Here is a 22,370-nt window from a genome sequence, read left to right as displayed (position 1 = left end):
GGGAGCCTGGCCTCCTAGCTTCCTGAGGGAGACCCAGTTTGCAAGCCTGGCCTTCTGGGGCAATAGAAGCCAAAAGATGGGTCCTACAGGGACCTGGGAAGGGCCTTCTCAAGGCTCAGAGTGGGGAGGGGGCAGAGGGCGGCAGCCCCCAGGCCCTGGAGTCCAGGTCCCAAGCGGTTGTGTCAACGCTGGGTTCTGGGTTCTGGGTCCCTGCCCGCCCTCCCCCTGCCCCCAACACACACTTCCTCCCTTTTTATTTGCGACCCCTCATCCTCTCGTCCCAGGAGGAAGGCAGAGGCCCCGGAGCTGGGGGGCTGGTGGGGGGGGAGGTCCCCTCCCTGCCCCCCCCCCCCGGGCCTTGGCAGGAGGAGGGGTCCCCAGGGAGGCCAAGAGGGGGGGCTGTGGGTCTCCCAGCAGGGGCAGACGGGGACTGAATGTTAATCGCATCCCGAGTGAGTGTGTGTGTGCGAGAACAGAGCGAGCGTGTGAGTCCCTCCCGCTCCAGCTCCTCCAAGAGGCGGCTGCTGCCGCCACCCTCCGCCCGCAGCCGCCCTCCGCCACCGGTGCCCAGCTGGGGGGTGTCGGCCTGGGTGGGTCCGCCCGGCCCCCAGGGGTCTCTCCTGCGCCTGCCATCTGCCCGGTGAGGATCTGTGTGTCAGGGTGTCTGGGGCCGGGCTGGCGAAGGGGGGGTGTGTCTGTAAGGGCTGCGGCGGCCGAGGGAGGGAGGGAGGGAGGGAGGGAGGGAGGGGTCTGTCTGTCTGTACCCACTCTGAGCCTCCTGCCTGGGTGTCGCGGGCCCCCCAGTTGCCTCCCCCCAGCCCCCCCCCCCCCCCAACCCCGGATGGATGGTGTGTACCTGGACTCTGAGCCTCCTGCCTGCGTCCGGCCGGGCGTCTGGCGTCCCCAGCTGCCTGTGTCCTCCTGTCTGTCCGAACAGCCCCGGACGGCAGTGGCAGCCCGGCCCCCAGTGGACCCCCGCGTGCGCGCGCGCGCGCGCGCGCGTGTGTGTGTGTGTGTGTGTGTGTCTCCCTCCTCAAGCTCCGGGGGTGTTGAGGGGGGAATCCCAGGGAAGTGAGGTCGTGCGTGTGTGTGTGTGTGTGTGTATGTGTGTGTTTCTGCCTGGATTTGAGTGTGGGGGTGCTGGGGGGGGGGTCTGGAGGTGGCCAAGCGAGGAAGGGACAAGCGGCTCCCCAGACAGGCAGCCTCCCGCCACACACACACACACACACACACACACACACACACACACACACACCCCAGCCACCGGCTTCAGAGGTGACCCAGACAGACAGACTGACAGACACAGACGCTGGGGGGGGGGGGCGCTGAGGGCACAAAGGGCGGGGGTGCGAATGAGCCAGGGAGAGGCGGGACCGGACACATGGAAGGGGGGAGGAGCCGGGGCTGAAGCGGCAGGGGGGGCACCCCAGGTGGGCGGAGGGGGGATCCCCACGGGGTCGGGGCGGCGAGAGGACACCCCGACAGCCTCCGCAATGTCCGGGGCCCAACTTCCAGCGCAACATGTGTAGCGGCGCCCTCGCCTAGTTGGGGTGGCCGCAACCTTGGGGGACAGACAGGGCAGGACGGGCCCGAAGACGAGGAGAGAGAGCCAGCCAGAGCCAGGGACAGGCAGGAGGTCCCCACCACCGCCACCGCCACCGCCACCGCCGCCGCCGCCGCCGCCGCCGCCACCGCCGCCGCCCCAGGGCCTGGGCCCCCAGCGGCTCCCTGAGCCCTCCTGGGAATCTTCGGGTCGCTGGACTCTGGGTTCCGGTCCTGCCCCCCGCAATACCCCCCACAGAACAGGGTCATGAAAAGGTAAGGCCGGGGTAGGGGATGCAGGGGTGGGGGGTGGGGGTGGGAACGCGGACCCCCAGAGCTAGGACCGGGAAAGTTGGCCAGGGGCCTCAGGGAAGGGGGGGGGACTGAATGGTGAGCAGAGGTCTTTGCCTCTCCCTCTCCAGCTCCCTTGTCTCCTGGGATCTCTCCTCCGCCCCCTCTCTGAGCCCTTTTCTCCTGGGTGCCTACACCTCAGACCTCCTAATCCCCCATTTCTCGGACACTTTGCACCCTCTCCCCAGCCCCGCATACCTGACGCCCCGTATCCCTCTGCCTCCCATCTCTCCATCCCTCTTCCCTCTGTATCCCCCTGCCCGCATTGATCTCCCCCCCTCCTCGCCGGCCGTCCCTCTCCCTCTCTCCTCTCGCTCTTCCCCTCCCTTCTCAGAGCTATGAGTCTGCTATTAATACCCCCGCCAAGGACCTTGAGGGCATCCAGGCCCCGAGCCCCCCGAGCCCCAGGCTGCCACCCCTTCCTCAAGGTTCTGGAATACCCTTCCAGCTTGTTCTGGGCACCAGGATTAGGGTGGGGAAGAACGGTGTTGGAGGTGGGGGGGGGGAACGGGATGCCGTCTGCAGCACGACGCGAGGTGGGGGGGGCGGGCTGTTGATCGAAGTGGCCTCTCCTCTCTCCTGTGATGGATTGGGGGGGGAGTGATGGAGACAGGGACACCCCAGGAATCTCTGGCACCCTCCTCTTCCTCAGCTGGGGGACAGCCTGAAGACCTGAGTGGGGTGACAGGAGGCTGAAGCTGGCTGGGGTTGGGTGGGGGGAGCTCCCAGGATGTTGGGACTGACGGGGCTTGAGACAAAAAGCGGGTCCTTAAGGGAGAAGAGGGCCAGGGGCCTGGACTCCTGGTTTCTGGACATAGAGGAGGCTGGGCACCCAGTCTGGGGGGCAGGAGGGGGCCAGGACTCCTGGGTCCTGGCAGAGGGCAGAACTGAGCACCTGGGCTCCAGAGCCAAGAGTCTTGAGTCTCTACGGGAGAAGTTAGAGCTTCTGTGTCTGAGGGAAGAGGGGGCTGGGGGCTCAGTCTCCGGAGTCTCTGACAGGGCAAGGTGGGGGGGAGGGGTCTGGCTCTTTGGCCCCATGGGAATGCACCTGGGGACTGAGCCTCAGGAGGTGGACCTTGGGGGCCTGGGCAATGTGATCCCTGCAGGCACGGGTCCTGGACAGGGCCTCCAGAGGCCCCCCAGCTGCTGGGGGTGCCACGTCTCAGACCCTGGAGGTGCGGGCGCCTGCCCTCCCCGATGGCGGACTGGTCATCCAGCTTCCTGAAGGGCGGGGCTGGAGCCGTCCTCCTGGACCTCCGCAGGGAGCAGGACCCTGAGGTCCCCTAGGACCCAGGCCAAGCAGGGGAAGGTCTGAGGCAGAGGAGAGTCGGAGGGATGAGAAGCCACGGGGAAAAGAGGAAAGAGCGAGTGTTAACCCCGCGGGGGCCAGGCCACAGCTGTGGGTTATTTTGGGGTGGGGGGGGCTATTCTGAGCGCTGATTGAGCCAGCTGCTTGGGGAAGGGCAGAGGAGAGGAGGGGCCGGGGGGAGCCAGGATTTGGGGGGGCCAGGCATACTTGGAGTCCCCACCCCCATCCCTGGGGTGACAGTGGCCCAGGATCGCTGGGAAGGCAGGTGGAGGGGGGCAGAGCAAGGCCTCCAGGCAGGGGAAGGGGTGTGGGCCTCTCCCCAACCCTGGCTATCTGTGGGGTAGAGGAGGCCTGCGCTACCATGGCAACCGGATAGGAGCCTGATTGACAGCCAAGAGGGAACTCTTCCCTGTCTGGACCCCCTCACCCCTTCAGGAAGCCCCTAGTGCAGACTCTAATCTCTCTCCCGGGAACCAGGAGCCCAGGCCCCCAGTGCCCTCCTCCTTCAGACCCAGGAGCCAGGAGTCTGGGCTCCCAGCCCGACCACCCCAGGCAGCTAGCATTCAACAGGGGACACAGGAAGAGATGCTGTATTTCCTCTAATTTACTAAATTGCTCTGGGCTGGGAGCCAGGGACCCCCGCCACCACCCCCCCCCCAGCTCTCCACAGCTGTGCCCCCCAACCCCACAAGCCAGCCTGGACTGGGACTCTCTTTCTAGCTCTGAGAACAGTGCGGGGTTGGGGGGGAGGGAGACAGGACAGAAGTAACGGGGCAAAAACTGGTTGGGGGTTGTGGTCGAGGTGGGGGGTAAGGCCCTGGGGGCGTTTTCTCCCCTTGGGATGCCCCACTCATTTCTTTTTGTCTCTTCTTTCTCTCCCCCCACACACCTGACCCCTTTTCCCTTTCTTTTTTTTTTTTTTTTTCCCCCTCACTTTTTCTTCCTTTCATTTTTGATCCCTCCTGCCACCCGCCTTCCTGGCCTTCCTTTCATGTCTGTGCTGGGCACCTCCCTGGTGGGGGTCTTGATCTTTCCCTTGGTTCGCTATTTCTGTCTTCCTATGTTTTCTGTCTGCTCTGCCTGCCTCCTCCCTCAATCTCTGTGCTGCCTGTTTTTCTCTCGTGTGTCCGGGTCTCTTGGTGGCCGTGGGGTCTGTCTCCGGCTCTCCGGGCTTCTTTCCGTTTTCCGCCCTCTGTCCAACTTTCTCGCCTCTCCTATCTCTCCCGCCTTCCTTGCTTATCTCTGCCGTCTCTCCCGGCCTCCCTTGTCACTCCCCCCCTACTTCTGTCGCTCTGGCTTATCTCTGCCACCTTCCTCTCCCCGTCTCTGTCACTCTGCGCCTCTCTACCCCCCCGTCTCTGTTTCTCCTTTCCCTCTCCCTCCTTGTTCCCGTCCATGCCTCCCTCCAACCATCTCTCTGTGGCTGTTTTCCTCTCACTCCCTATCTCCCTGGGTCTCTCTCTCTGCTCCCATTCTGACCCCATCGCTGTGGGTTTGTTACCCATCCGTCCTGCATCATTGTCCACCCCGTTCTTGCCTCGACTCTTGTCCCTCCCTCTGCACCTGCTCTGTCCCCGTCACCCACCTCTACTTTCCCTGGCTCTGTGGCCGTCCCTGTGCCTCGCTCTCTCCGTCTCTGGCTCTCCCCGTGCCCGTGCCTCTCTCCGCCTCTACTACCCCGACCTTTCCCTCTCCTCCCTCTCTCTGCGTCTCCCCTTCCCTGTATCTCCTCTTCTCCGTGTCTCTCTGCCTCTTGTCCCCCGCGTCTCCGTCTCCCCATCTCTGTGTCTCCCCCTCCCGCGTGTCTCTCTCCGCTCCCGGGGTCTCCCCGGCTCGGCGCGCCCCCTCTCCCGTGTCAGAGGCCGCCCGGAGGGGCCCGCAGGCGATGCGCGGCGCCGGTGGCCCCCGCGGCCCTCGGGGCCCCGCTAAGATGCTGCTGCTGCTGGCGCTGGCCTGCGCCAGCCCGTTCCCGGAGGAGGCGCCGGGACCGGGCGGGGCCGGCGGGCCCGGCGGGGGCCCCGGCGGGGCGCGGCCGCTCAACGTGGCGCTCGTGTTCTCGGGGCCCGCGTACGCGACCGAGGCGGCGCGCCTGGGCCCGGCCGTGGCGGCGGCCGTGCGCAGCCCGGGCCTGGACGTGCGACCGGTGGCGCTGGTGCTCAACGGCTCGGACCCGCGCAGCCTCGTGCTGCAGCTCTGCGACCTGCTGTCGGGGCTGCGCGTGCACGGCGTCGTGTTCGAGGACGACTCGCGCGCGCCCGCCGTCGCGCCCATCCTCGACTTCCTGTCGGCGCAGACCTCGCTGCCCATCGTGGCCGTGCACGGCGGCGCCGCGCTCGTGCTCACGCCCAAGGTGCGCGCGACCCGCGGGGGGGGGCGGGGCCGGCCGCAGGGGGCGGGGCCCAGCCTGAGGGTCCGCATCTGGGCCGCAGTGGGGCCGGCGGGTGGAGTCAGATCTAGGTAAGGGGCGGGGTTGACACGGAGGGGCGTGGTCTATACCGAGCCCGCGGGCCCCGCCGGGGGACTGACCTAGGAGCAGGGTCTGAGAGAGGCCCTGCGGGGCGTGGACGGTCAGAGTATGGGGAGGGTTGAGGGCCTGCGGGAGAAGCGAGTCGGGGGGGGAGTGGCACCCGGGGAAGAGGCGGGGCGGGGCGGACCAGCGAGGGCCGGGGACTGGTTACAGATAGGGACCCGCCCGGGATGTAAAGCTCTGAGGGCGGGGTGGGATCTGGGATGGGCAAGGGGAGAGTCGTTTGGAAAGGAATGGGGTTCAGGAAGGGGTGAGGCCTAGTGAGGAGGCGGGGGCCAGGAAGGCAGGGAGAGGGCCAGGAAAGAGGGTACTGAGGTCAGGGACGGGCAGGGGCTCGGCCTGGAGGGCATGGGCTCCAGAGGTCGAGGTAGAAGGACGGAGCCATCCGGTGAAAGGAGGGGCAGGAGAAGGGGAGGAGTCGTTAGTGAGAGGTGGGCCGGGGAAGGTAGTCAGGGAAGGGGCAGAGCTAGCCGGTGAGGAGCCAGGCCAGGAAGGTGGCAGGGCCTACGCTGTGGACTAAAGGGGCGGGGCCTAGACAAGGAGACAGTCGCGGAATGGGGGTTGGGCAGAGGCATGCCCCAGTTGTAAAGTGTGGAAAGAGAGAATCCGGAGGGTGGGCCTGCGAGGATGAAGGGCCACCAGAGAGGCAGGCCCAGCCGAAATGAAAGATCAAACCCAGGACCCTGCAGGGGAGAGGGGGCGGCGGCTGGAGCTGGCTGCGGCCCCGCAAAGAGGTCTGCAGCTCGAGGGCACAGGGGGACCAGCTGGAGCGGACTTCTGGTAGGAAAGGACAGAACTGGACCAAGTCTGGTGTGCGGACTGACAAGGAGAAGGGATCCGCTAAGAGGAGGAGCCTGAGAAGGGGCGGGGCCTGTTCAGGGGTGGAGCCAGCGGAACAGAGGTGGCATTTGCCGTGGATGGGGCCATCTGAGTGGGCGGAGCCTAAGTCCCCAGCAGGTCCCTGCTGAGAGGGCCGGTGGCCTTGTGACTAGGTCAGAATTACATCCTGGGATTCGTAGCTCTCTCCTGACCGGAGCATTCTGGGAAGGGCCTCTGTCCAACTTTCTTCTCTGAGACAGGAGTTGCCCAGAGATTTGCAGGCAGATCCCCTTCGAGGTGATTTCTTATGACGGCGTGGCTGCCACCTTTGTCGCCTACCGAGGGATGTGGTTCCTCCTGCCTCCGTTGCCCCTGATAAGTGTGGGCCTCTGTGTTTACGGCCACCCGGGAACTGGGACCCTGCTCAGCGCCCTCTCGTTGCCTTCCGGGAAATGTAGTCCCTTCAGTATCTCTGGATGGAAGAAGGCGTGGTCCTCGCAGGGCCATCATGCCTCCACTGAATGCCGGGACCGTGACCCCCTCAGCACATCTCCACTTGCCAAGGACGAGGCCCTGTCGGGATTCTCGTTGCACGCTGGGAGGCCTCATCCCCTCAGGACAACCGCCCAAGTCTCCTACCCGTATAACCACAGGCACACGCCTGGGAAGAAAGTCCGTTTCTTGTCACTGAGGGCTGATTCTGTGCCAGGGCTGTTTTAGCTTCTGGGGAAGACAGTTATGAAAGGGAAAAAAAAAAAAAGATACGCCCCCTGCTGTCTTACGTAGTTTGCATTCTAACGGGGAGACAGGAAGCAAATCGCAGATGCCAAAATCTGTCCTGGAGAGAGAGAGAGAGACAGAGAGAGAGAGAGAGAGAGAGAGAGAGAGAGAGAGAGAGGGAGAGAGGGAGAGAGAGAGAGGGGCCAGCTACGGGCCAAGCCCTCCAAGCTGGAAGGAACTTGATGTGTTTGAGGAAGAACAAAGAGGTGGGGGGTGGCGGGGAGGTGGGGGGTCGGAGAGGCAACGAGGGCCTGCTCGCGCAGGGCCTGTGGACCACAGTGAGGACTTTGGCTTTGACTAGAAGGTAGAATTATTGGAAGGTGTTCAACCCAGAAGGGATTTGATCCAACTGGTATTTTGACAAGATTGACTCTGTCTGGCTGCTGGATGGAGAATGGACTGGAAGATTGGGGGGAAAAAAAAAGTGTTAGCGGAGAGGGGTCAGGAAGCTGTTACAGTTGTCTAAGCCAGAACGTGACCAACGAGGGTTGTGATAAGGCAGCAGACCAGAACATCTGTGGAAGAACAGATGACGGGGGTTATGTTTTGAACGGAGAGCCGAGAAGACTGGAAAATGGCCTGGATCAGGCAGGAGAGAAAGAGAAGGAAAGGAGAATTTAGCTTTGGGACCTGAGCATCTGGGTGAATAAGGATAGGAAGAGAGGGAACAAGTTTGAGGCCAGGGGGAAAGATCAAGATCAAAATCCTAATTTTGAGATGCCTCTGGGAAATCCAAGAGGAGAGGTTGAGAAGAAAGGGGGCTAGGTCCGTCTGAAGTCCACGAGAGAGGTGGTAACTGTATAGGAGGCAGCAACGTTCCGTCCCCGGTAATAGAACTTTCTGCGGTGATGAAGATGGTCTATATCTGCCCGGTCCAGTCTGTCGGCCACTAGCCATGTGTGCTATTGAGAGCTTGACGTGTGGTTAGTGCAGCCAAGGCGCTAAATGTTACTTAACTTCAATTAATTGAAACGGGCAGCAGCTACCATATTGGACAGCACGGGAGGCAGTTTTGGGTTCTTTTTTTTTTTTTTTTTTTTTTTTTCTTTCCAGTGTTTAGTTTTGAGAGCGCGCGCGCACGAGACAGAATCCAAAGCAGGCTCCAGGCTCTGAGCCTGAGGCGGGGCCTGAACTCACGAACTGTAAGATCATGACCTGAGCCAAACAACCGCCTGAGCCACCCAGGCGCCCTATGGAGACAGTATTTAAATGCGCGGGTCTGGATGAGATCGCCAGGGAGGGAGGACGGAGAAAAAAGAGGAGACAAGGGCACTACTGCATTTAGAATACTGAGGAACTGTCCAACAAAGGAAAAAGTCATGGAGGTAGCAGGCAAACATCAGAGAAGGGCAAATCCACCCAGCAAAGCTGCTTCCGGCTGGGAGTGACGGTACCTTCGGCACCCTCGTTGCATGCTGGGAGATGTAGTCCCTCTCGGTGGAGGCTGGGGACTGTAGTTCCCTCCCTGGATGCTGGGCGTGTCCTAGGGTGATGTGAGCTGCTGTAACAGATAAACCCCCACGTCTCGGTGGCTCAGCCCCATAGAAGGCTGTTTCTCACGCGTATAAAATCCAAACAGGCGTTCCTGACCGCAGGGGGCTCTCCTCCAAGGGATGTCTCAGGGACTCGGGCTCCTCCCTCTTGCGGCTCTGTAATCCCTTAGGACCTCAGAGCTCTCTGCTGGGGCCTCTGCCCCGTTGCTCAGGCAGGGAGGAGAGTCAGGTGCACGGGGAGGCGAGAGAGCTTTGACGGATAGGCCTAGAACTCAGTAGCGAGGCGACACCTACCCCAGGCCCAGCTCTGTGCTCCAGCAAGACAGGCAGAGGGGTCTGGTGAAGAGCTAGGCCACCGGGGTGCCCTTGTCAGCTGCCGGGAGATGAGATCCCTCTTGACCACTGGGAACCGAAGGCCCCTCAGGGACTGCTGGGAGCTGTGGCCTCCGCACGTCACGGGGCCTGACATCCCCCTCCTCCCCGCGCAGGAGAAGGGCTCCACCTTCCTGCAGCTGGGCTCGTCCACAGAGCAACAGCTCCAGGTAATTTTCGAGGTGCTGGAGGAGTACGACTGGACGTCCTTCGCAGCGGTGACCACGCGCGCCCCCGGCCACCGGGCCTTCCTGTCCTACATCGAGGTGCTGACGGATGGCAGCATGGTGGGCTGGGAGCACCGCGGGGCCCTGACGCTCGACCCCGGAGCGGGCGAGGCCGTGCTGGGTGCCCAGCTCCGCAGCGTCAGCGCCCAGATCCGCCTGCTCTTCTGCGCCCGCGAAGAGGCCGAGCCGGTGTTCCGGGCCGCGGAGGAGGCGGGCCTCACCGGGCCTGGCTACGTGTGGTTCATGGTGGGGCCCCAGCTGGCTGGAGGCGGCGGCTCGGGCGCCCCGGGCGAGCCCCCTCTGCTGCCAGGAGGCGCCCCACTGCCCGCCGGGCTGTTTGCAGTGCGCTCGGCTGGCTGGCGGGACGACCTGGCCCGGCGTGTGGCGGCCGGCGTGGCGGTGGTGGCCAGAGGCGCCCAGGCTCTGCTGCGTGACTACGGCTTCCTGCCCGAGCTCGGCCACGACTGTCGTGCCCAGAACCGCACCCACCGCGGGGAGAGTCTACACAGGTGAGCGGGGGGGGGGGGGGGGGGGGGTTGCTGTAGGAGGGCTGTGGGAAGCCTCTAGAGCCGGACTACCCGCTCGCCGGCCGAGCAGCCTCGGACGGGTCGCGGCCCCTCTCAGAGCCCCGGTGTTCTCTTCTGTAAAGTGGACACAGTGGGGTCTCCTTCCTGGGGTTACACTAGATAACTTGGAAAAGAAACACCCAAGACACAGTGAGCGTGTTATTACAACAGTTCGCGATTTTCAGACGATGGTTTGTTTCACAGTGTAATGTCTCTGAAATCAATACACGCCTGACGATTGGCGGCTTCTCGCGGTTTAATTGGCAGTGCGTTTTTCTTTCCTTGTGGTACATAGAAATAATGATACATCTTAAGGATTTACTTATTTTTGAGAGAGAGCGTGCGAGCGGGGAAGGGGCAGAGAGGAGGGGTGGGGACAGAAGAGCTGAAGCAGGCTCTGCACGGACAGCAGCCAGCCCGAGGCGGGGGCTCGAACTCACGAACCGTGGCAATCGTGTGGCGATCGGCCTGGGCCGGAGTTGGACGCTCAACCGACTGAGCCACTCAGGCGCCCCGAGTTACATCTTCTACTTGCGGGCACCTCAGATGTGGTGGAATGCATCCAGAGTATAAGCTGGATTTCAGTAACAAAATGACCCCAACAATTCAGTGCCCCAAACGAGGTACAAGTTGTTCTGTCGATCCGGAAATGAGGGGCACCTGGCTGGTTCAGGCGGTAAAGAGTGCGACTCTCCATCTCTGGGACTCTCCATCTCTGGGTCGTAGGTTCGAGCCCCACGTGGGGAGTAGAGATCACTTAAAAATAAAATCTTAAAGGGGCGCCTGGGTGGCGGTTAGGAGTCCGATTTCGGCTCAGGTCATGATGTCACGGTCCGTGGGTTCAAGTCCCCGCGTCTGGCTCTGTGCTAACAGCTCAGAGCCTGGAGCCTGCTTCTGATTCTGTGTCTCCCTCTCCCTCTGCCCCTCCCCCGCTCAGACTGTGTGTGTGTGTGTGTGTGTGTGTGTGTGTGTGTGTGTGTGTGTGTCTCAAAAATAAATAAACGTTTGAAAAAATTTAGTAAAATAAAAGCTTAAAAAAAAAAATCCAGACATGAGTGTTCCAGGCTATCGCAGGCTCTGTTGTCCCAGGTGATCATTCAGGGACCCAGGACCCTCCCGCCCTGTTGCTCTGCCCCCCTTCTTTGCGGGGTCCAAGCTGCGTCCTTGGCGTGTCTGAATTCTAGTTCCTGAGAAGGAGGAAAGAGAGGAAGTGGGGAGCGAGCGATTTCCTTTTTGGGGCAAGTGCTACGGCAGGGACAAGGCATCCTTTCCGTTGGCGAGAATGGCGTCATGCGCCCGGGGCTGCCTGATTGGTTGGTGACAGTGGCGTCCATGCAGATTGGTGAGACGGCAGTTCTGATTGGCCGGCGCCTGCCTGCGCGTGCCTGGGCGCTGGCCGCCGGGAGGCCTGGGAAGCGTGGACTCTGGCTGGACAGGCCAGAGGAGGACAGGGTTTGGTGGGAAACAGCATCTCCGCCGCAGGAAGTGTCCGCAATGATGAGTCTGGTGACAGAACAGTGGAAGGAGAGCCCTCTGATCCTGAAGCGAGGGCGAGGGGAGCTTAGGAAGAGGGGGTGGGTGGAGCCTAGGAAGAGGGGGTGGGTGGGGCTTAGGAAGAGGGGTGGGCGGGGCTTAGGAAGAGGGGTGGGCGGGGCTTAGGAAGAGGGGTGGGTGGAGCCTAGGAAGAGGGGGTGGGTGGGGCTTAGGAAGAGGGGTGGGCGGGGCTTAGGAAGAGGGGTGGGTGGAGAAGAAAACCTAGGGGGAGTGATGTGAAGTTGGTGACTTGGGGAACAGGAGCCAGGGAGGAGGTGAGGAGAGCGTCCCGCGTTCATAAATACTTACTGAGCGCCCGCTGGGAACGAGGGCTCGTGCTGGGCTCTGGGAACACAAGAGATGAATAAGCCCATGGACTTCTCTTCAAAGAACACAGGGTCCTGGAGGGGTGGCAGACAGGGACGGGATCATGACAACACGGTGTGCGGCTGGCAATCCTGGGGGTGGCGCGGGCATTGTGGGAGCGCCAGCAGGAGTTACTGTCTGAGCCAAGACATTTCGGGTTGCAGGGAGCAGAGACTCATTCAACTTTCCTGAGGGAAAAGGGGGTTTATTGGCAAGATAAACACGCACAGCAGCCCAGACGCCAGGAATTGAGGCCAATCTCTTTCTGATTGTGTCCCTCTTACTCTCTCGGTCCCTGCCTCTCCCCCCCCCCCCCGGCCCCTTCCCGACTTGCCACGCTCGGGTTCTCTCCTTACCACTGCTCACGCAGAATCTCAGCTCTCTGCTAACCCTCATCGTTTCATCCCATCCTGTCTACCACCCATCCCCCCTCCCCCAATCTCGCAGCCAACGTCTTCGCAAAGAAAGAATTCCATTGGCCCCAATCAGCCTTCCAAACGAGGCTGCACAGTCACGGGTCTGCGTATGGAGTCAGGGAGGTTTCCGAGACGAGGAGCTCTCTGAGCTGAGACCTGACAGTTGAATTGCTCAACTCACTCATCCACTGAAAAGCCCTTTACTGCGTAGTCTTCTGTGTGCCAAGCCCTGCTTTAGACACAAGAGTACATAGTATCATTAGAATGAGGTCCCCGCTCTCATAGAGCTTACCAGCTCATGGCAGAGACAAAAACAGCGAACCGACAAGACAAGGAAGAAAACATACCAGCAGGTGACGAAACCGTGAGGAAACAAGTAGAACGTGATAAGAAATGCCCAGGATTCCAAGTCAGGCGAGGTCGCGTGGGAAGGTCTTTCTGCGGAGGTGAAATTTGGAGGCAAAAAAAAAAAAAAAAAAAAAAAAAAAAAAAGCGGGGGGGGGGGATTAAAGGAAAAGAGCCAACTGTTGCAAGGTTGGAGTGAAGAGAAGGGAGAGAGAGCAGCCGGTGCCGAGGCCCTCGGGCTGGAATTGCCTGTTTGGGAGCCTGAAACAAAGCCACTGTGGCTGGTGCTGAGGGCGCAGGAAAATAAGGGAGGCCCACAGAGGCCGAGCGCATGTAGGGCATTTGGGCCAGGTTAAGGGGGGGGTGGATATGATTCTAAGAGCGGCTCGGAGTTCACCAGAAAATAGTATTCCGGGCAGAAAGATCAGCATCGTACAAAGGCCCGGAAGGGAGAAAAACTCAGGCAGGTGGCTGGACCCACAATAGCTCAGGGGGGGGGATGAAGGCAGGAGAATTAGGGGTTGGGGGTGATGAGGCTGGGGAGGTAGAGGGGGGCCAGGCCATAAGGGCCTTGAATGCCAGGTTGAGAGGCTGGACTTTGTTCTGGAGCACTGGGGAGCCATGGGGCAGGGGTCCAGGAAGCCCAGGGCGATGGAGAGGAGGGATGAGGGGGGCAGGAAGGTGGCACTTGGGGACTCATGGCCTGGGCAGGGGGAGGAGGGGGTGTGAGGATGGCCGTTGAGGGTCTGGTGCAGTGGCCAAGGCCCTGTGGCAGGCGTTCACAGTACAGGTACCATTGCATAGTGAACGGGGAGTTCCGAGACCCTCTGGGGCTTCCCCCAGAGGAAGGGACACTTGAGCTGAATCTTGAAGACATAAGAATCAATCAGGGTGAGAAGGGACAGAAGAAACATTTTCCAGGCAGAGAGCACAGCACCTACAATGGTCTAGAGATAGGAAGCCACTTGATACGTTTGGGGGACACTTTGTTGTTGTTGTTAAATTTATTTATTCCTGGGACAGAGAGAGCATGAGCAGGGGTGGGGCAGAGAGAAAGGGAGAGAAAAAGTCCCAAGCAGGCTCCTCACTGCCAGTGCAGAGCCCAGACTCAGGGCTCGAACCCACGAACTGCGAGATCACGACCGGAGCCGAAATCAAGAGTCAGACGCTTCACCGACAGAGCCACCCAGGCCCCCCTGGGGGACACTTTGCATTCAGTGTTAGTGGGGCGCAAAAAGGGCTCAGGGCAGAAAGAATTTGAGGGTAGGAAGGAATCAGAGATGCGGCTGCACAGGCAGGTGGGGCCAGAATACACAGGGTCTCTAAGAGGACCTCAAACTCAAGCGGAGGGTCTGGGACCTTGTTCAGGGGGCACTGGGCAGTGAGCAGAGAGAGAACAAAGAAAAAGAAGACTTGGGTGTTCGGGATCTGGGGGGAGAGACTCCAGCCAGGGGCTGAGGCTGGTCCATAGAAGGGAATTTTCTCTGCCTTCACCCGCCTAGGGCCAGTCCAGGTACCCACATGTCCCCTCCCTTCCTCCTGGGCAGGTACTTCATGAATATTACCTGGGACAACCGGGATTACTCCTTCAATGAGGATGGCTTCTTGGTGAACCCCTCTCTGGTTGTCATCTCCCTCACCAGAGATAGGACTTGGGAGGTGGTGAGTCCCAACCCCAACCTCAGGCATGGGAGAGGGTCCGGACTCCTGGGTACTGAGGGAGAGGGCGTGGGGACCCAGACGCCTGGGTCCTGGCAGAGAGAAGGGCTGAGGTCCTGGACCCCGGCCTCTGAGGGAGGGAGGAGCCTGGACTTTTAGGTCGGGGGGGGGGGCGGGGGGGGGAGGGGGAGCCTAGACCTGTGGGTTCTCAGGGGGCCCAGACTCCTGCATCTAAGGGAGAAGGAGCTGGGAGCCTGCGCCCTGAGGAAGGAGGGCCGTGATGGGCAGAACATTCTGGAAAGTACCCTCCACCCCCGGAAGGAAGCCTGAATCCCCTTCTCTTGGCCAAGGTGGGCAGCTGGGAGCAGCAGACTCTCCGCCTCAAGTACCCGCTGTGGTCCCGCTACGGCCGCTTCCTGCAGCCTGTGGATGACACACAGCACCTCACCGTGGCCACGCTGGAGGAGAGGCCCTTTGTCATTGTGGAGCCCGCCGACCCCATTAGTGGCACCTGCATCCGAGACTCCGTGCCCTGCCGGAGCCAGCTCAACCGCACCCACAGGTGACAGCCCGACCTCCAGGAGTTCCAGTTTCAAACTCCCTTGAAGCCCGGCAGCCCTGGCCCCAGCCCCCTCCTCCCTGGGCACTCAGCCCAGTCACCTTGGACCAGTCACGGAACTCCTCCGAGCCTCAGTTTCCCCAGAAAGCGCTAGCCATAGTTTTAGCTGCTGCTTGGCTCTCCCTCCACACCCTCACCCCATGGGGGAGTCTGGAGTGGGGGGTCCCCGGCATCCCCAAGCCTGCTCGCTCCCCCGCAGCCCTCCCCCGGACGCCCCCCGCCCGGAAAAGCGGTGCTGCAAGGGCTTCTGCATCGACATCCTGAAGCGGCTGGCGCAGACCATCGGCTTCAGCTACGACCTCTACCTGGTCACCAACGGCAAGCACGGAAAGAAGATCGACGGCGTCTGGAACGGCATGATCGGCGAGGTGAGGCGGGGACGCGGTCCGGGGAGGAGCCGGGCTGGGGCGGGGCCAAGGCGCTAGAGCCCTGGGGCCGGAGGGGCGTGGCCCGAAGGAGGGAAGCCGGGCTCGGAAGGGGCGGGGCTGGCCCCCGAAGAGCCGCCTCGGCCGCGGGGCGGGGCCACGAGGAGGGACGCGACCGCGAAAGGGGCGGGGCCAGGAGGGCGGCACCCTGCAAGAAGGGGGCGGGGCCGAGGGGGACGCCGCCCAAATCCGGAGAGCGGGTTCTCGGAGCCTCACGGGGCCTGGGGCTACCTCCTCCCACTCCCGTTCCCCGCCTCTCCCCTCCGCCTTTCGTGCCCCACTCTGCGTCCCCCTCATCCACTCTCCTAACCCTCTCTGTCCCCCCGTCTCTGGTCTCCTGGGGCCGGGCTTGCCCACCATCCTCCTCTATGTGCTTGAGCCAGCCGGGTCCCTTCACCCCCTTCCTCGCCCTCACCCCAGGTGTTCTACCAGCGCGCCGACATGGCCATCGGCTCCCTCACCATCAACGAGGAGCGCTCCGAGATCGTGGACTTCTCTGTCCCCTTCGTGGAGACGGGCATCAGTGTGATGGTGGCCCGCAGCAATGGCACCGTGTCCCCCTCGGCCTTCCTCGGTGAGCCCGGGGCCCTGGGACGGCGACACTGGGGCAGCTGCGTGCCCGGGTCCCATCCTGGTGTTGCCTGTCCCCGCGGTGTGACTGGCCAAGTTGGCATGGCTTCTGAGCTTCGGTTTCCCAGTCTGTAAAACGGGAGAAGCCATCTTACCACGAGGCCCAGGACACTGGAGCTTCAGGAACCTTCTCTGGCACATTCTCTTCAAGGCCCTGCGCCTTGCATTCTTGGAGTCGTAATCCTGTATGGTTTTTTTTCTTAAAGACACCCCTCCAAATTGTATAAGCTTCAGGCCCCACAAGCCCCAAGTCTTCCCCTGTATATGAGATGAGGAAAAGAGATTAGCTTGGTAATGGCACATAGTAAGCGCTCGATTCACTTATCGGTGTTCACTGCGTACCTATCATGTGCTGGGCTCCAGGGCTGCACGCAAATCCCTGTCCTCTAAGAGCTCTTGGCCTCGTGGGAAGACAGACAATGATCTCTTAAACGGATCCATGGGACGAAATCACTGTAGGTGGTGATGAAGAGGATGAGAAACTAAGCCAGGGGAAGAGTTGGAGGGGTACAGGCTCGGTGCCATCAGGGGAGGGCAGGAGGGCCCCTTTAGGGAGGTGACTCGGTCCTGTGGAGATCTGGCTGGAGAACGGTTCCAGGCAGAGGGAGCAGCGGGCAGAGACCCCAAAGGTGGGAACGCGTGTGGAGTGTTTGGGAAACGGAGCGAAGCCTGTGTGGCTGGAGGTGGCCGTGAGAGGGTGGGAGGCGAGGACCGAGAGGGCACAGAGTGGATGATGCAGGGGCCCTGGTGGCTCTGGTAGGAGAGTGGGGTTTCACTCTTGCTGCGACGGCCAAGGTTTTAACTACAGGTGATGGGGGAGGGGGCATATGATCAGATCTAGGCTTATAAAACATCCCACTGGAGGCCCTGTGGAGGCCGGAGGCCCCCGGGAAGGCAGAGGCCCGTGCAGCGCGGTGGTGGGTGTGGGATAAGAAAATGGCAGTGGGGGTGAGACAAGGAAGGAACCAGTCCTGGGATGCGATTGGGAAGCTGACACCCAGCGGGTTGGTGGCCTTGAGGCGCACCGGGTCGGGATCTCACTGACCGAACTGGGAGACAACAGCAAGAAAAGTGCACATCAGGCCAAGGGCAGCAGGGCACGTCAGTTCTCTCTTGCTCTCTGAAGTCTGGGCAAAGCTCCTGGGAGCAGAAAGGCCGGGAGACAGCACAGCTCTTCCTTTGTGTTTCGTTTCTGTGTATTTCCCCCGACAACGTCTCCGTGGCCTTCTCTTTGCACCAAGGTCCCTGCGGGTACACCCTGAGAGGCACATGGGGCCCCTGCTTCAGCAGGGAAGTGACAAGGTCGTACTTGTGCGCCACCACGTTGCCCAGCGGAGGCAACAAGGGCGTTCCCGGATGCCGCAGTGACAGTCCGGGTGGTGACCCTGCTGTGGCAGGGGCAGTGCTGGCCGCTTGCGCTTGGCCCAGGGAGGTCAGATCACCTGGTAGGAATCTCGGGGAAGTGGCGATTTGGGTTCATTGTCGGTGAAACCTCCCGGAGGCGGTGTGAGGAGGAGACGCACGGATGCGAGTTTGTCTGGTAGGTAGGTCAGGGTGGTGCCCCTGTCAGGGGAGCGGTGGAGACAAGGCGGAGAGGGTGAGGCTCATTCTGGAACTGTGAGTTCTGGCCGGTTAAAGCAGTGGGTTGTTGAGAGAGTGATCATGCCGGAAAGGAGCGTGGAAGCGAGGCTGAGGGGCGGTGACTTTGTCACGGAGGCGCTGGGGAGCCACAGAGGGCTATGGGCAGGGGGGAGGCCAGGTCACCGCTGGGTGCAGAAGGATCCTCTAGGGCTGCAGGGGCCGGGGAGGGGGGTGGTGGCTGGAGAGGGCAGACAGGGGACATGGTCCAGGGGAGAGAATGAGGTCTGAGCTTGTTGGCTGAGAGAGTGGAGAGGGGGGCCGAGTTGGGGGGCAGGAGTCGGGGGGACAGGCTGTGGCTGGTGAGGGGGAGGGGGGAAGGGTGTGCAGCTGGCAAATGGCGGGGGTTGGACTGGATGGATGGCGGGGCTCCCAGGATGGGGGGCCTGGGCGTTGGCCTCAGTGTGAAACCTGGTAGGTGGCCAGGTGGAGACTCGAGGCTCAGGAAACAGTTTAGGAGACCGTTTATATTTGGTGGAAGAAACCACTGAAGAGGTTGAGGTGGCCGTCTTTGGGAGACACTGTCTCCCAGGGGTCTGGATGGGCGCTGAGACGGTCCCTGAGATGGAGAGCCTGGAGAGGGGACAGAGCAGGACAGGGTCAGATCTCTGATGCACTGTGTTCTCACGTCTGTGGTCCCCCAGTCCTTGGCTTGGCCAAGTCATGACCCACACCCCCTTGCCCCCAGAGCCCTACAGCCCTGCCGTGTGGGTGATGATGTTCGTCATGTGCCTCACTGTGGTCGCCGTCACCGTTTTCATCTTCGAGTACCTCAGTCCCGTCGGCTACAACCGCAGCCTGGCCACGGGCAAGCGTGAGTCCTCTTCCTCCATCACCTCCGAGCACCCGGACCACAGATAGAACTACATTTCCCAGCAGCCCCTGGGGGGGGGCGGGTAGAGTGGTGGCCTCTGGAGGTGCCAAGAGGCCTTGGGGGCCGCTGGGAATTGTAGTTCCTTCTGCTCCCTCATGGAGTAGAAGGGATTTGGGGTCCATGGTCCCCTCCTGGCCCCCTGCAGGCCCTGGAGGCTCAACCTTCACCATTGGGAAATCCATCTGGCTGCTCTGGGCCCTGGTGTTCAATAACTCGGTGCCCGTGGAGAACCCCCGGGGGACCACCAGCAAAATCATGGTGCTGGTGTGGGCCTTCTTCGCCGTCATCTTCCTCGCCAGCTACACAGCCAACCTGGCCGCCTTCATGATCCAGGAGGAGTATGTGGACACCGTGTCTGGGCTCAGTGACCGAAAGGTGTGTGGCGGGGGAAGGGGGAGAGAGGGGGGCGGGGGGGGGGGGAGGGGGGCGGGGCGGGGGAGCTGGCTGGGATGGGAGGTCAGGTCAGAGTTTGGCCGCCAGGAGGTCAGGGAGGATTCCTGGGAGTCTTTTCCCGGAGAGAGTTCCAAAATGATAGAATAGAACGTTCTGGAAGAGAAAGGTTGTGTTTCTATTTAAATGTTCCCAGGAGGAGAGAGTGTCCCTAAACGTCCTGGGGTGGGGGTGGGGGGCAGCAATGCCAAATGGGCTATTCTAGACCAGTGCCTCCCTCAAACCGTGAGGAAGGGGGCTAATCTGTGACCTTTTCCCGGTGTGGATCGGTGTTTTTGTAAGACCCCATAGAAACGAATTGTGAGAAAAGAAACATAAAATGGAAAAACCAAGACGCGCCGCATTCAAACCCCAAGTTTTACTCAGTTTCAACAGACGTAACATCATTCTGGCCAGTCGCTCTGGGGGCACGGCACCGGGCGGGCTCAGTCGGCAGAACGTGCGACTCTTGATCTCGGGGTCGTGAGTTCGAGCCCCACGTTGGGTGTAGAGTTTCCTCCAAAAATCCATGCATAAATAAACTCCTCTCCAAAAAATTGCTTTTATTGCTCCCTCTCTCGAGGTCTGTACTTCACCTCATCACCGATCACGGTTTGTTTGGGGGCTGGCGATATACAGAGCACGCTTGGAGACCCGAGTGGTTAGCTGACCTGTTAGAACCTATCGTGACCCATTAGAAGGCTGAGAAATCAGTCAGTGGATTGCAACAGCTTTTTTTTTTTTTTTTCCGAACACGTAATATGTTTGCATCTTTGCTTGGGTCGTATACGCCCTTGACGTTGGGCCAACACACACCTGTGTGGCTACGTCTGTTGTTAAAAGAGTGAACTGTTTCTGAACGGATCGGTACATAGCAACCGCCTCCAGCCCCCGCTCCGCCCTGTGCCAAGCGCCTGCCCCTGGGACCTCCCATGATCCAGCAAGTTAAGGGTTAATGCCTGGCACATCAGGGGCCTCTGGGACCCTTCTGGAACTCTGGAGCCAGTGTCTCTTCTGATCCGGCCATGCTGGCTGTTAGAGATTCCCACAGTACTCCTGATCATGTGTACGTATACGCGTGTGGACACACATGCACGCGTATCTGTGGCGACCTGCGGCTGTGTCTGCTGGGTTGGAGTCGAAAAGGGTCGTGGTGAGCGAGCTTGAGAAACGCTTCTGGACCGGGGCGCCTGCCAGATGGCCGGCGTCCCCCAGAACAGAGCATCTGGGTCAAGGATGTCCTTGACCCAGATGGCCCCAGGGGGGCGCCCTAATAACTTCCCATTCTGCCCCAGTTCCAGCGGCCCCAGGAGCAGTACCCGCCCCTGAAGTTTGGGACGGTGCCCAACGGGTCCACGGAGAAGAACATTCGCAGCAACTACCCGGACATGCATAGCTACATGGTGCGCCACAACCAGCCCCGCGTAGAGGAAGCGCTCACTCAGCTCAAGGCAGGGTCAGCGCAGACTCGGGCTGGGGGGGGGGGGGGGGGGGGGAGGGGCGGGGGGCCGCCGGGGGCCCTGAGGCTGCTCCGCGATAGCGAGGGGCCGGGGGGGGGGGGGGTCGTTCATCAGCCTCAGAGGTCAGCCAGGGGTGGGCCAGCTTGGAGGGCAGAGGTCACGGACGGCGGGCGCGAGCTCCCCCTTCCAGAAGTAGCGTCCTTGTGGTGTTTTCAGAGATCTAGTAGCCACAGATTCTGGGGCCAGACTGCCAGGGTTGAAATCCTGGCTCTGGCTCTTCCCGGCTGTGTGACCTCGGGCCAGTTACTCGACCTCTCTGAGCCTCGGTTTCCCCCTCTGTAAAATGGGGATAACAAGAGAACGCGCCCATCAAGTTGTTATAAGAATGATTACGGTTCTCGTTATCGGTTAGTATAATACATTATTTAGTAGCAATGCTGGGCACACTGTGGGTGTTTGCTGTTGTTATTATTATTATTATTTTCAGTATGATCATTAGACCTGAACTCGCCGGAATCCGTACTTGGATTAGTGTTTCTTTTCTTTTTTTAATATAGATATTTTTTAACTTCAGCCTCCCAAATCACAGGGATAAAGTTAAGTTCAGGCTCCGAAGTACAGACCAGTTCTAACAAAGCTGGGCACAGTAACCGTCCTCCCTGTTCCTCCTCGATTGCATTATTCAAAGTGCATGTATTTCCTTAGCCCCTAGTCTATGCCAGGCAGTGAAGAAACAGACCATAATCCCGGCTTGGGGGGAGCTTAGAGTCCAGAGATGGGAAATGAACCAGAAACACACAAATAGAGAAATCAGTATGGTTGCTCCAGAAAGTGCGGGTGAGTTAGGGCGCGTCTGAATTGGGACACATTCACCAAGGTGTTCAGGGCGGGCCTCTCAGAGGAGGAGGTGACTGGAGCAGAGCCCCAGAGGACGTGAGGGTTAGCCAGGTGGACTTACGGAGGCAGAGCCTTGCAGGCAGAGGAAACAGGTTGTGCAAAGGGCCTGAGACAGGAGTGGTCTTGCGGCTGTAGGGCAGAGAGCTGACCGAGGGGAAGATGAGAGTGAGACGCGGGTGTGGGACCTGAGGCTGAGGTCAGGGCTGGGTTTTCTTCGAAGGGCAGTGAGAAGCCATGAAGAGGGGGGAATTTAGGCAGGGGAAGGGCGTGATCTGATTTCTGTTTGCAAATGCCCCTTCTGGCTGCCCTGTGGCCAATGGATGGTCGGGCATCAGCGGGACCAGGGTGGAAGCTATCGCGTCCTCTGGATCACCGTCCCCAAGGCCCACCCTCTGCTCACCCCTCCAGTAGCCACTCCTAACCGAATCGTTTTTTACCGCTCTGTCTCGATGGAAATTTTTGAAAAGAAAGCTAACCGATCCGGTTGAAGGAAAATGTTGGGTACGCATCGCAGAGCGGCGGGGTGGGGGGTTGGACTCTCAGAACCAGTTGCAGACAGGAAACCGAGGCTTTGTGAGAACGTGCAAGTCATTCGTTCCTTTTGAAATGTTTTAAGGAACACCACCTCTGTGCCAGGCACAGTTCCTGCACTGGATAACAATAGACAACACAAGAGGTAAGTTGCATGGATCGTTAGGAGTAAACAGACAGAGGTGTCTTTTTCTCTCTCAGTAAGAAGTCCAAGGCGGGCATGACAGCTCAAAGATACCGTCAACGATCCCAACCCTTTCCACGTATTCGTTCCGCCATCCTTCCAGCCTAGACCTTCTTGCTCACTGTGATTGCCTCATGGTCACAAGATGGCTGCTGCCGCGCTGCGCTGCAGCCTTCGTTCCAGGCAAGAAGGCGGAGGAAGCACGACATTGTGGAGGACTTCCTCCCGGCAAGGCCTTGCCTTTTTAGTGGGGGGAGAGTCTGCCTTTCTGGGGGAACTTCTGGCTGTTTCGCGGGCGTGTGCCAGATGGTCACTCCTAGCTGCAGAGGAGGCTGGGAAACTGAGTGCGTCAGCCTTCGGGCCGCCGTTGTAGACGAT

General features: G+C 60.7%; 1 protein-coding gene and 1 long non-coding RNA gene across 10 annotated transcripts in view; one reads left to right on the top strand and one right to left on the bottom strand.

Moving 5' to 3' along the window:
• Window positions 1–427: 427 nt before the first annotated feature.
• The window catches only part of GRIN2D (glutamate ionotropic receptor NMDA type subunit 2D), a 38,643-nt gene continuing 16,700 nt past the window's right edge, over window positions 428–22,370 (top strand). Inside the window, exons 1-11 of one of the 5 annotated variants that reach the window (XM_058707900.1) lie at window positions 428–640; window positions 1,516–1,818; window positions 5,062–5,552; window positions 9,310–9,929; window positions 14,194–14,308; window positions 14,656–14,867; window positions 15,124–15,292; window positions 15,770–15,923; window positions 18,306–18,431; window positions 18,637–18,866; window positions 20,216–20,376. In XM_058707900.1, coding sequence (XP_058563883.1) covers window positions 5,088–5,552; window positions 9,310–9,929; window positions 14,194–14,308; window positions 14,656–14,867; window positions 15,124–15,292; window positions 15,770–15,923; window positions 18,306–18,431; window positions 18,637–18,866; window positions 20,216–20,376 — 2,252 coding nt within the window. In that variant the 5' untranslated portion in view covers window positions 428–640; window positions 1,516–1,818; window positions 5,062–5,087. Of the gene's footprint in view, window positions 641–1,415; window positions 1,819–3,918; window positions 5,553–5,704; window positions 5,770–9,309; window positions 9,930–14,159; window positions 14,309–14,655; window positions 14,868–15,123; window positions 15,293–15,769; window positions 15,924–18,305; window positions 18,432–18,636; window positions 18,867–20,215; window positions 20,377–22,370 lie in introns of those variants that run through there. The other 4 variants (XM_058707899.1, XM_058707902.1, XM_058707898.1 and 1 more) reach the window with 4 other exon arrangements.
• On the bottom strand, window positions 11,356–15,927 carry LOC131499730 (uncharacterized). 5 transcript variants are annotated; one of them, XR_009256026.1, is made up of 4 exons: window positions 12,660–12,678; window positions 12,483–12,530; window positions 11,829–12,073; window positions 11,356–11,525 (listed from the first exon to the last, which is right to left on the bottom strand). It is a non-coding gene; the product is annotated as an uncharacterized LOC131499730 (long non-coding RNA). The 5 variants fall into 5 exon arrangements; XR_009256024.1 differs by lacking the exons at window positions 12,483–12,530; window positions 12,660–12,678 and adding exons at window positions 15,230–15,270; window positions 15,811–15,927 and having other exon boundaries at window positions 11,369–11,525; XR_009256022.1 differs by lacking the exons at window positions 12,483–12,530; window positions 12,660–12,678 and adding an exon at window positions 15,230–15,343.

The sequence above is a fragment of the Neofelis nebulosa genome, chromosome 17, assembly GCF_028018385.1.
Source record: "Neofelis nebulosa isolate mNeoNeb1 chromosome 17, mNeoNeb1.pri, whole genome shotgun sequence".
In the NCBI taxonomy this organism is placed as follows: Eukaryota; Metazoa; Chordata; class Mammalia; order Carnivora; family Felidae; genus Neofelis; species Neofelis nebulosa.
This window is presented reverse-complemented; position numbering and strand designations above follow the sequence as displayed.